Consider the following 13,750-nt stretch of genomic DNA (forward strand, 5'->3'; position numbering starts at 1 on the left):
TCACATGCAGAAAAATGAAACTAGACCTCTATCTCTCAATTACAAAATTAACTCAAAATAGATTAAAATTTTTGCCTAAGATTAAATCTAGGAAACTTCTTGAATAAAACAGGGAAAATGCTTTAGGACACTGGAATGGGCAAAGATGTTTTGGAGAAGACCCCAAAGGCCCAAGAAACAAAACTAAAATAAAGACAAATATGATTACATCAAGCTAAAAAACTTGTGCCCAGCTAAGGAAAGGATCAAAAGAGTGAAGAGACAACCTATAGAATAATTGCAAGTCACACATCTGATGAGGGGGTTGATATCCAGAATACATAAGGAACTCCAAATATACAATACCAAAACAAATAATCCTGGGGCTGGGGAGATAGCTCAGTTGGTAAAGTGCTTGCCTTGTAAGCACAAGGCCCTGGGTTCAATCCCCAGCACCCAAAAATAAATAAATAAATAAATAAATAATAATAATAATTCAAGTAAAGAATGAGCAATAGGCCTCAACAGACATTTCTCCAAAGACAAAATAAATGACCAACAGGTACATGAAAAAAGTGTTCAACATCACTAATCAGGGAAATGGAGATCAAAACCATAAGAAATCACCCCAATAAGAATGGCTATAATCAAAAAGACTAAAGATAACAAGTACTGGCAAGGATGTGGAAAAAAGGAACTGTGTATGCTGTTGATGGGAATGTAAATTAGTACAGCCATTATGGAAAACAGAATAGCATTTCCTCAAATTTTAAATATAACTGCTATGTAATCCAGCAATTCTACTGGGTATGTTTATCCAAAGGAAAAAAATCAGTATGTCAAAGAGACTGCTGCACTCCAATGTTCAGAAGAAGCATTATTAACAATAGCCAAGAAATGGAAATAACTTGAATGTCCATAAATTGATGGAGAAATATGGTTCATATACATAACTGAATACTGTTCAGTCATTAAAATGATGAAATTCTGTTATTTACAAAAACATGAATGGAACCAGAGAGCTTACTCAATATGAAGAAATTGAAATGTCAATTTCATGAAACTTGAAAACAGAATGGTGGTTACCAGAGGCTGGAGAGGTTTGGGTGAGAAGGGAGGGAGAAAGGTTGATAAATGGGTACTAAGTTACATTTAGATTGGAGTAAGAAGTTCTGAGGTGCTACTGTACAGGAAGGTGGTTATAGGTAGTAATGAACTGCATATTTCAGAAAGCTAGAAGGATTTAAATTTTTACCCTAAAGAAATAATAAATGTTCAAGAAAACAGCAAACTTTAACCTAATTTAAATATCATGATGTATACACGTAACAAAACATCACATTATTCCATTAACATACACAATTCGTATATTTAATATTTTTAGTTATAGATCAACAAAATACCTTTATTTTATTTATCTTTATGTGGTGCTGAGGATCGAACCCAGTGCTCACACATGCCACGTGAGTGCTCTACCACTGCGTTACAACCCCAGCTCCAATTTGTATATTTTTATGCACCAGTTAAAAAACAAAAACTTTATAAATTAACTGGAAATTCAATTGTTAAAAATAACACTAAACATTTAAAATTAACAAATATCTAATTTCATTCTTCAAAGAGCTCTAGGGCCAAAAAAATAAATAAAACAGAATGGAGTGGGGAGAAAAAAGAAGACAGGGAGAAGTCTTTTCTACCTTACGAGAGATATAACCACTCCCATGATAAACTCAATTTTTAAAAAATGAATCTAGCTACATTATCATCTTATGTGGCAAATATTACTGTCTATCCAGGACGGTGTGAGGAACTCTTCTGCAGAGATAAGCAAACACTCTGTTTTGAGTGATGATGCGCTCTTCTTCCTCCTTTGTAAATCTACAGATATCCTTTTGCAAAGAAGCAATAACCTCTTGTTGTTCCATTCGTTTTTTCTTGTAATGTTGGCATTTCACCTGTAAGAAATTTTTTTAAAAACATGATTATGATATATACCTCTAGGACATGCTGTCATACTTTACCCAAAGTCATCTTCACGGTTTTATTGAATAAATGAATATGATGGCATCAAATTAAAAAGCTTATGTGCAGCAAAGGAAACAAGAATTCAAAGAGAACCTAAGCACAGGAGAAAATCTAACTAATATCCAGAATATGTAAAGAATTCAAAGCTGGGTACAGAGGCACACACCTGTAATACCAATGACTTGGGAGGTTGAGGCAAGAGGATTCCAAGTTCAACGCCTGCCTCAGCCACTTAGCAAGGCCCTAAGCAACTTAATGAGGGCCTGTCCTAAATAAAATACAAAAAAGGACTGGGGATGTGACTCAGTAGGTAAGTGCCCCAAGTTACATCCCTAGTACCAAAACAAAAAACAAAAAAAACAAAAAAAAAACCCCAAGAAACAAAAAGAACTCAGACAATTCAATTAATAAACAAATGAACTCAACAAACACTTCTCAAAAAAATACTAATCACCAATCAGGTATGGTGGTGCACGCCATAATCCCAGAGGCTTGAGCTAGGAGGATTATGAGTTCAAAGCCAGCCTCAGCAATTTAGCGAGGCCCTAAGCAACTCAATGAGAGTCTGTCTCTAAAAACAAAATAGGCTGGGGATGTGGTTCAGTGTTTAAGTGGTCCTAGGTTCAATTTCCAGTACCACAAATTTTGTAAAAAGGCCAATACACACACACATTAAAAAAAAAAAAAAAAAAAAAAAAAAAATTCAACATTTTCAGCAATTAGGGAAATGAAAATCAAACTACACTCCAGACAGTGGAAGTCTTTGAGAATACAAATACTGCAGATGGAGAAAACAGAACACTTTTTTACACTGTTGGTGGGATTGCAAATTAATATAACCACTATGGAAATCAATATGGAGGTTCCTCAAAAGACTAGGAACAGAACTACAATATGACCCAGTTATTCCACTTCTTGCTATTAATCCAGAAGAATTAAAGTCCTCATACTATAGCAATATATGCCTACCTGTTTATAACAGCACAATTCACAATAACCAAACTATGGAACCAACCTAGGTGTCTGTCAATGGATGAACGGATAAAAAAAAAAAAAAAAAAAAAAAAAAAAATGCGGAGTTTTAATCAGTATGAAGAATGAAATTACATGGTTTGTAGGAAAATGGATGGAACTTGAGACCATCAGGTTAAGCAAAATTAACCAAATTCAAAAAGTCAAGGGTCATATGTTTTCTCTTATATATGGAAGCTAGAGAAAAAAACAAAAGAAGATGGAAAGGAGGACACACAGAGGAGGGAAAATACTGGGAAATTATATTAGTCAAATTTTATTATATCATGTGCTTGTACAAATATGTAATGAATCTCATCACTATGTACAATTAAAATGCATAGATAAATATATGAAAAAAGTTCAGCATGCAATAAAAAAAAATAAAAACCAGGCATGCCAGAGAAGAAAGCACAAATAGAGACCTAAAGAAACAATTTTTAAAATGATCCAATTAGAATCACGTAATTTAATTATCAGATTTAAATGGAGGTAAAGTTCACACAACATAAAATTAACCATTTTAAAGCAAACAATTCAGTAGCATATAATACTATTTTAATACTGTACAACCACCACTCCCATCTTATTCCACAATCAGATTCTAAAATAACTTATGATATTCAAAACAATTTCAGCAGAAATCTAAAAACCAAAGAACCATATAGAAATTCTAAAAGCAAAACAAAAAAATCCAATAATCCACAGAAAATATCTAGAATAAAGTATCAATAAAAAGATGAAGGATTAAGACCATAAAAGACAATGTTATTCAATGATAAACTCTAACAAATTAAAGTCTGAAAAGAGAATGGGATGGAAGTAATGTTTCAAAACATAATAGCTGCGAATTTACCAAAACAGATGTGTAACATCAAGTCACCAATTCAAGAAGTGCTATAAAAATCTGAGGATGAATCAAAAGTAAACTTGACTAGACACAAAGTAAAACTATTTTAAAACAAAAACAAAGAAGAATATTAAAAGGCAGCTAGAGAAAAAGTAGAACGTGGGGGAAGGGGGCCGGGGTATGAAAAATGGTGGAATGAGACAGACATCATTACCCCATGTACATATATGATCACACAAATGGTATGAATCCACACTGCGCACAATCAGAAACAAAATGATGTTCTCCATTTGTGTACAACGAATCAAAATGCAGTCTATAAAAAATAAAAAATTTTTAAAAAATTTTAAAAAAAGGTAGAATGCCTTTAAAGGATCAGCAAAGATATCGACAACTGAATCCTTGGCAGAAACAATGGAATCCAGGAGAAAAATAGGTATTTCCAATGTGGAAAGGAAATAACCCCCAACTTAAAATCATATATCCAATGAAAGTATTCAAAAATTGATGGTGTTCAATCTCAAGGGTCTGTGAAGATATGAAGAAACTACAACTTTCATATCCTGGCAGGAATGTGAAATGATAGAGCCATTTTGGAAAAGTCTATTTCTTAAAAAGTTAACATATACTTACTGTATGACTCAGCAATTCAAGTTCTAGGTATCCAGAGAGAAATGAAAGCATATATCTACAAAAAACCTTAAACATAAACGTTTACATGAGGTCAATTTCAAATAGCTAGAAAATGAAAACTCAATTGTCCATCAGCAGGGGCTGGGTTGCAGCTCAGTGGTAGAGCACTTGCCTCACATGCATGAGGCACTGGGTTTAATCCACATAAACAAAATAAAGGTATTGTGTCCATCTACAACTAAACAAAAAAAAAAAAAAAAATTAATTAAAAAAAGTCCATCAGTAGGTGAATGAATAAGCAAAATGTGGTATTTCCATGCAGTGGAATACTTACCAGCAATAAAAAGAAGGAACAGAACATGCACACCACTATTAGCTAACTTTGCACCACTGTAATAAAATACCAGAGGCAATTAACTTACAAAGAGCAAAATGTTATTTTAGCTCACAGTTCTTGACATTCCAGTCTAAGAACAAGTAGCTCCACTTTGGGAGTTTAAGAATTAGCGATTCTGAGGAGAGCAGATGGCAGATTAGCAGAAGGATGTGCTCCCAGCAGTTCCTTAGCTACCAGAATTTCAAAGCAGGAAGACTGTTTCTCAGCAAGGAGGGAAACTAAGGGAACTCACTGAAACTTAATAGTAAACTGTGAAGAAAAAAAAAAAAAAAATCCATAGAGACACAGAAAGAAATTAAAACATAAGAAATAATATGCTAGAGTACTGGCAGTAGACCAAGGAGATGAGATGGTAAAGAAATTTTAAAAATAAGGAAAAATTGACTTGGGGAAACTTGTGGATTAGAGATGAAGGCTAATTTTAATGGACACAGTCCTAGGCAAACTGGCTCAGTGAAAGCAAATCCAAAAATAGCTAGCCCTAGGGCTGGGAAACTTTTGGGATGCAATAAATGCTCCAGGACAGGGAAAACCACAGCCACCATGTGGTGCAGCTCTGAGCAAAGTCAGGTGATCAGCAACTCAGTGGAAGTTACCAGCAGTCAACTAAAAAAAATTCCCCAGGGTGCCTGAATCAGAGACTGCAATAGGCACAAAGAAAATTTTACTTGGACTATTCCGACTCTGGATCCCAAGAGAAAAAGTTCCCATTGTCACTGGTGCCCAGTAAGAACTATTGGGAAGACGTCTACAGGAACCACACAGGAGCATCTGAACTCTAGGAAAGACACCCAGTATGTCATATTCTTGGCAGTAAAGGTGAAACCTGTGGAGGTTTAGATCCCTACAACCTACAAGTGGATTTCAACACAGGCCCTAGAGATCCTGATGCCCTGCAGAGACCAGCATCTCCCCAGCAATAGAGGGTATGGATCATATATCAAACACCTACTCAAAAAATTTCAAAGTTCAGACAAGACTAAACCCCAACCACTGGAATTCCAATTTAGAATTCTGTACCATACCTGACACAGAAATATACAATTTGAGCCAGGCACAGTAGTACACACCTGTAACCCTAGCAGCTCGGGAGGCTAAGGTAGGAGGATCGAGAGTTTAGAGCCAGCCTCCGCAACTCAGCAAGGCAACAAGCAAGGCAGTGAGACCTTGTCTCTAAAATGCAAGAAAGGGCTGGGGATGTTCAGTGGTTAAGCACCTGGGGTTCAATCCCTGCTATCAAAAAGAAAGAGAGAAAACAATTTGTCAGTACCCAAACTGTGCTATCCCACCCTTTTCTGGGAGACTAAAAGCTAAAATCTACTATAACCAAATTTGCCTCCTAGTCACAACAGCTAGCAATTAGGTGAGGAACACAGGCATTGGTTTAACAATGTCTGTCCCTCAAACCAAAGGTTACAAAGCCAAAAAGAATGAAAATTCATCCCTGCCAACAGTTCTGACCACCTCAGTGGAAATAACCCCTTTATTTTTCATAAGAGTTCTCTTTTTCCTTATTTTTCTTTTCTCCATTCTGCAATTTTATTTTTTAATTTTAGCTTTTTAAATTTTTTCAAACATTATATCACTTTTTACTTTTTCCATTATGCATGATTGTGTGTGTTCAGGGAGAGATGTGGATGTATGTGTTCCACTGCATGAAAAGATTCATAAAAACTATGTATACTCATAATTTTACTTTCACATTAATTGCTTTCTTCTATACTTGTTTACTGTTTAGCCTTGATTTGACTTAGACGGGGTGTACTTATGTAAGGATTTGCGTGGCTCCAATCTTACACTTGCCGATTTGCTTATAACCTGGTTCTTGTCCCTCCTTCCCTTCTTCACTCTTCCCTCACTAACAGCCAAATTTTCCTGTTCTCTCTTCTTCTTTTTAAATTACTTTCAGTTCATTTATTTCTTCTTTACAGCCGACATCTGCTACCTATCCCCTGCCTCTCCTCTCAACTTTCTAAATATTTCAAAATTTTTTGTCACCTTCCTACCCTATTTTCTCTTAAGAAATTGTACTTCCACTAAATTTGTTTATGTAATCCCTGCCCCATTCACACTGTTGTGATTAGTGATACAGTGGATGACATGGTAGACACCAATGTCAAATGCCTGATCTAGTTCACCATTTTTCATTGTTTGTACTGAAGCTAAATGCTGACTTCAATATTCCTATACAGTTGTCAGTGTTATGGATGTCAAAGTAGACACCAGGCATTTATCTTAAAGCTACATATCTGTTGCTGACATTTGTGCCACTCTTGGCTCCATCTCCCACAAGGGGGTCTAGAAAGCAGGCTACTTCAAGATCAGTAGAGATCCTGCTGCTGAGAAATACAACTCAGCCAAGCCAACAGTGAATCTCACCCCACATGTGATGTAGCACCACCTAGGTCTTAACATTACTTTAACTCAAATTTGGAGAGAAAAACCCCAAACCAGTAACCAGGCCCTAAGAAGAAACAACCAGAGGGGGAACTTCAGGTCCCACTGCTACTACTCATGTCAAAAACAGCAGGAAGTTCCAGAACAGAACAACTATACATGAAAGAACACACATATAAAATAAGTAGAGGAACCCACCTCAATTGATGTGCAAGTCCAAGACCTCTGAAAAAATGAGGAAACAGGCAAACTAATCTCCCCCCAAAATTCTCAATCCCCCAAAGGATCCCACAGGTATAAAAGTGGATAAAATTCTAGAGAAAGATTATGAAAAACTGATTCAAATGTCCAATGAACCAAAAAAAAATCTAAGGAATAAATTAAGAGCAAATACAGGCCAGGCGCAGTGGCACACATCTGTAACCCCAGCGGTTTGAGAGGCTGAGGCAGGAAGATCACGAGTTCAAAACCAGCCTCAGCAAAAACAAAGCACTAAGCAACTCAGTGAGATCCTGTCTCTACATAAAATATAAAATAGGGCTGGGGATGTGGCTCAGTGGCCAAGTGCCCAGTTCAATCCCCAGTACCAAAAGAAAAATAAAAAAGTGAATACAGGAGATGAAAGAGATCATTTCAATAAAGAAATGGAAATAAAGAAACCAATCAGAACTCTGGGAAAAGAAAGACACAAATCTAATTCACTTGAAAACATCACCAACAGATTAAGTTGTGTAGAAAATAGAACATTAGCCCTTTCTGAAGACAGAACATCAGGCTTTGAACACAGGATAAATGAACTTAAGTATACATTATACAATAAAGGGAAAAAAATGATGAAATATGATCCGAATATACAAGAACTCTGGAACATCAGGAGACCAAACCTGAAAGTCACTGGGATAGAAGAGAACACAGAGATAGAGAGTAAAGGCATTAAGAACATTTTCAATGGGACAGTTAACAGAAAATTTTCCCCATATCAGAAATGAGATAGACATCCACATGTAGTAGGCATACAGGACCCCACATAGACCAGATGGAGAAACTTTCCAAGACACATCATAATCAAAATATCTAATGAAGAAAAAACATTAGAAGCTGCGAGAAAAAAAACATCAGGTCATATTTAGAAGCAAACCAATAAGGCTCTTTTTGAATTCTCAACTCAGACTCTAAAATCAAGGAGGGCCTGGAACAAGATATTACAAGCTCTAAAAGAAATCACCAAGATTGCTATAGCAAACAAACTCTTCAAATTTGATGGGGAAATAAAAACTTTCCATGGCAAGGATAATCTAAAAGAATTCATGATCACCAAATCAGCACTACAAAGAATAAATTGCACACAGAGGAGTCCAAAAACAAATCCCAAAACTTCCAAATAGATGCAGATAAATAGAAGAGTTATCAACTAAATGATAATCATGACTGAATTAAATATAACAAAAAAATTAAAAAGGCAGAAAACCACAAACATATCTATAATAACTTTGAATGTCAATAGCCTCAACTTCCCAATTAAAAAGACATGGATTAGCAGAATGGATCAAAAAACAAGATCCGACTATGTGTTGTTTGCAAGAGACTCATGTAACAGGCAAAGACACTCATAGGTTGAGGGTAAAAGCATGGAAAAATATTCCATGCAAATGGGGTCTGAAAACAAGCAGGAAAAGCTATTATCATATCTGGCAAAGCTTATTTCAAGCAAAAATGACTTAGGACAAAGAAGGCCATTACATTCTGTAAAGGGAACAATCCAACAAGAAGATATAATGATAGTATATACATGCCCCAAATTTCAGCACACCCAATTACGTTAAAAAAATAAAAATACATCTGACATTAAATTGCAGATAGATTCCAATATATAACCTTATCACCAATGGTCAGGTTAAAGTATAAAAATCAATAAAGATATTTCCAACTTAAATAATACTATTAGGTCCATTTTATTTTATTTAAAAAAAAATATATTTTTTTTTTTAGTTGTAGACAGACACAGTACCTTTATTTTATTTATTCATTTTATGTGGTGCTGAGGATTGAACCCAGTGACTCACACACGTGAGGCAAGCGCTCTACCACTGAGCCACAATCCCAGCCTGGTCCATTTTATTTATATCTACAGAATATTTCAACCCAAAATAGCTGAGTTTACCTTCTTACCAGCACATGAAACTTTTTTCAAAATAGACCATATTCTTGGTCACAATGTTAGTCTTAGCAAACACTATTAAAAAAAAAAAAAAAAATAGTCTTGTGAATCCCCATCAGACCACAATGGAATGGAACTAGAAATCAGTAGCAAGAAAAATGAAAAGATAGAAACCACATAAAAACATGGAGATTAAACAATGCTCTTAAATGAAGAAAGGATCAAAAGAAGAATTCAAGAAATTTTTAGAAAAATGAAAAACAGAGATACAATATATCAAAATATCTCAGACAGTATGAAAGGAGTTCTAAGAGGAAAACTTAAAGCACTGAGTGACTACCTTATAAAAACAGATTCCCAAATAAGCTTATGTTCCACCTCGAGGCCTTGATCAGAGCCTAAATTAATGAAACTGAAAATTTAAAAATATACAGGATCAATGACACAGTTGGTTCTTCAAAAAAAAAAAGTCAAACTAACCAAAAGACAGAAGATCTAAATAAACAAAATTAGAGTTGAAAAAGGAGATATCACCATAGACACTTCTGAAATCCAGAGGATCAGAACTTATTTCAACAATGTATACCCCAATAAACTGGAAAATACAGAAGACACTGCCAAATATCTAGACACACATGACCTGCCCCAATTATAGCAGGAAGACAGAGAAAACCTAAACAGACCAATATCAAGTAATGAAATTGAAAGAGCAATTAAAAGTCTACAAACAAAAAAACCCAGGATTGGATTCTCAGCTGAGTTCCACCAGACCTTTAAAGAACCACCAACACCAGTCCTTCCCAAATTGTTCCATGAAATTGAAAGTGAGGGAACACTTCCAAATACTTTCTATGAAGCCAGTATAACCCTGGTTTCAAAACCAGACAAAGACACATCAAGAAAGCTCACTATCCCTGATGAACACAGATGCAAAAATCCTTAATAAAATATTAGCAAATTACATTCAAAAGCACATAAAGAAGCTAATTCATCATGATCGAGTGGGCTTCATCCCAAGGATGCAAGGTTGGTTCAACATATGGAAATCAATAAGTGTGATGCACTACTTAAATAGAATTAAGGGGCTGGGGAGATAGCTCAGTCGGCAGAGTGCTTGCCTTGCAAGCACAAGGCCCTGGGTTCGATCCCCAGCTCCACAATAAATAAATAAATAAATAGAATTAAGGACAAGAAACATATGATCATCTCAATAGATGTAGAAAAGACCTTTGGTAAAATACAGTAATCATTCATGTTGAAAACACTGGAGGAAATGAAACATCGGAGAAGTTAGGGACGAAAGAAACTTAATATCATAGCATCAATGTGAATCCTAAGCCAACATCATAAGAAAAATTTTAAAGTATTTCCTCTAAAATCAGAATAAGACAAGACTGTGCACTCACCACCCATATTCAATATAGTTCTCAAAAACTCTAGCTAGAGCAATCAGGCGAGCATAGGAAATTAAAGGGATACAAATAGGAAAAGAAGTTAAATTATCTGTTTGCCGATGATACAATCCTATATCTGGAAGACCCAAAAAATTCTATCAGAATCCTATCAAAATTAATTCAGCAAAATAACAGGATATTTGTGAGAAGCCATCTTTATCTAGCAGAATCAGATGGTTCCCTATCTAGTTTCCCTGAGAGAATGGCTCCCCTACCTCGACCCTATCCTGTCCACCACAGAAGAAGCTCCTCCTGCTCTTGCCCCCTTTACCTGTCTGTCTAAAAATAAGAGTTGGGATACTCCAGGTTGCCTTGGTGTTAGGGGCCAGAGCTGGTATGCCCCCTCTCATTTAAAAAGAGTACTGGCTCTTGTGTGTTTATTGAATGGATAAGTTTTTGACTTATCTAATTGAGTGATATATAGCCAACGACCTCCTCTGGCAGTTAATCAGGCAAGCATAGGAAATAACCCTTTTCTCATCCACTCGGGATGTGGCAGAGAGACCTCCCACAGATATTCAAAAAATTAGTCAAATCAATACCTTTCCTATACTCCAACAGTGATTCTCTCAAGACAAATCAGGAAAATCATCCTCTTCACAATAACCTCAAAAAAATAAAATGCCTGGGAATTAATCTAACCAAGAAGGTGAAAGACCTCTGTAATGAAAACTACAGAACACTGAAGCAAGAAACTAAAGACCTCAGAAGATGTTCTTGGATAGGCAGAATTAACGTTGTCAAAATGGTTACACTATCAAAAGCAATACACAACCCACATCACAATACAACCCACATCAAAATACCAATGACATTCTTCACAGAACTAGAAAAAAAAAGTTCTAAAATTCATTTGGGAGAATAAGAGACCCAGAATAGCTAAAGCAATTCTAAACAAGGACAATGACACAGGAAGCATCACAATACCTGATATGAAATTATGCTGCAGAGTTATAGTAACAAAAACACCATCATACTGGCATCAAAATAGACATGAAAACCATGGAATAGAAGACACAGACAATGCCCCATACTTACAGCCAACTAATATTTGACAAAAGGTGCCAAACAGATATGTTGGAGAAAAGAAAACTTTTTAAACAAATGGTGCTGGGAAAACTGATTTCCAGATGTAGAAGAATGAAACTGGATCCCTATCTCTCACCCTGCACAAAAGTGAAATTAAAATGGGTGAAAGACTTAGAAATTAGACTAGAAACCAAGCAACTGCAAGAAGAAAGCAGTCAACACTCCATCACACAGGTGGAGGCACCGACTTCCTCCACAAGACCCCTTTAGGGTTTAAGACTTAAAATAAGGAATTAATAAGTGGGATGCCAGCAAATGAAAAAAGCGTGTGAAGAGAGAGACTGCAGAATGGGAGAAAATCTGACAGCTGCTCCTCTGATGGAATTAATATCCAGAATAGATTTTTAAAAACTCAAAAATCTCAATGCCGGGGGGCGGGGCAAAATAAGAAAACTCAAACAGGCACAAGAACTAAACAAATGTAAGAAAAAATGTTCAATGTATCTATTAATCAGGGAAATGAAAATTAAAACTATACTAAGAATTCATCTCACTGTAGTCAGAATGAGAATCATCATGTCTGTAATCTCAGTGGCTCAGGAGGCTGAGCAGGAGGATCCAGAGTTCAAAGCCAGCCTTAGCAACTTAACAAGGCACTTAGCAACTCAGTGAGACCCTGTCTCTAAATAAAATATAAAAAAGGGCTGGGGATGTGGCTCAGTGGTTAAGCACCCTGGGGTTCAATTTTCAGTACAAAAAAAAGAAAATAGAAAATTTTAAAAAATGAGAACATGTAATATGCTGGTGAGGATGCACACTGATGCACTATTGGTGGGATTGCAAATTAGTACAACCACTCTGGAAAGCAGTATGGAGATTCCTCAAAACAAGGAATGTCACCACCATATGACCTCAGTTATCTCAAGCCTGGGTATTTATCCTAAAGAACTAAAACTCAGCATACTATAGTGATAACAAACACTTTAATGTTTATTAAAGCACAATTCACATTAACCAAATTAAGTAATCAGCCCAGAGGCCCATCAATAGATTAGTGGCTAAAGAAAATGCGGTTCATATATACAATGCAGTTTTACTCAGTCATAAGAAGAATGAAACCATGGCATCTGCCAATAAACGGATGGAAATGAAGACATACTAAGTCAAATAAGCCACACTCAAATCAAAGGTCAAAAGTTTTCTTGCAATGGAAGCTAGAGCAAAATAAAGGAAAAGGTGTGTGTGGGGGGGAATCAGATATCGTAAACATATAGGGAAGTTCAATGGAGAAGAAGAATGAGAGGGAGGGAGGAAGGATATGAAAGGGGAGGAAATATGGAAGAAATTTAACAAAATCATGTTATATGCATTTCTATGTGTATGTAGAAAAGTACCAGTCCAAAAAAAAAAAAAAAGGAAAATCAGTAAAGGAAGAATAGGGGGAGGGAGGAGGAGGGGAAGGAAGCAGGAGGAATGGGGATTGAAATCAAATTTCTTACATGTATGATTTTGTTTAAAATATAAACCAAATATTAACTATAATACTCTAAATTTTAGAAAAGGAGAAAAATAGAATGAATGATTCCATTTCTTTGGGCCACAGGTGAGGATGACACACAGCAGGGGTACAGGGCAGAACAAACTCACTTAACATTACAACTCAGGAAGCAAAGAAGAAGAGACTGAGGTCCTACAATCCCCTTCAAGGGCACAACCCCAAAGACCTTAGGACCTCCCAATGGGGCCCTCCTCCTAAAAGTTCCATCACTTTCCAATAAAGATAACCCAGAGGATGAAGCTTTTAACACATGGACCTT

At 36.0% G+C, this 13,750-nt stretch overlaps 1 protein-coding gene across 4 annotated transcripts in view; it reads right to left on the reverse strand.

Moving 5' to 3' along the window:
• CEP70 (centrosomal protein 70) overlaps positions 1 to 13,750 on the reverse strand; it is a 59,781-nt gene that overhangs the window by 35,948 nt on the left and 10,083 nt on the right. For all 4 annotated transcript variants that reach the window (XR_013766376.1, XR_013766377.1, XM_079155020.1 and 1 more), the window contains one exon: positions 1,765 to 1,934. Coding sequence is in view for 2 of the 4 variants with exons in the window: in XM_079155020.1 (XP_079011146.1) it covers positions 1,765 to 1,934 (170 nt within the window). In the remaining 2 variants the exon portion in view is untranslated. The remainder of the gene's footprint in view (positions 1 to 1,764; positions 1,935 to 13,750) is intronic.

This window comes from Sciurus vulgaris (assembly GCF_902686455.1).
Source record: "Sciurus vulgaris genome assembly, chromosome: 10".
Taxonomy (NCBI): domain Eukaryota; kingdom Metazoa; phylum Chordata; class Mammalia; order Rodentia; family Sciuridae; genus Sciurus; species Sciurus vulgaris.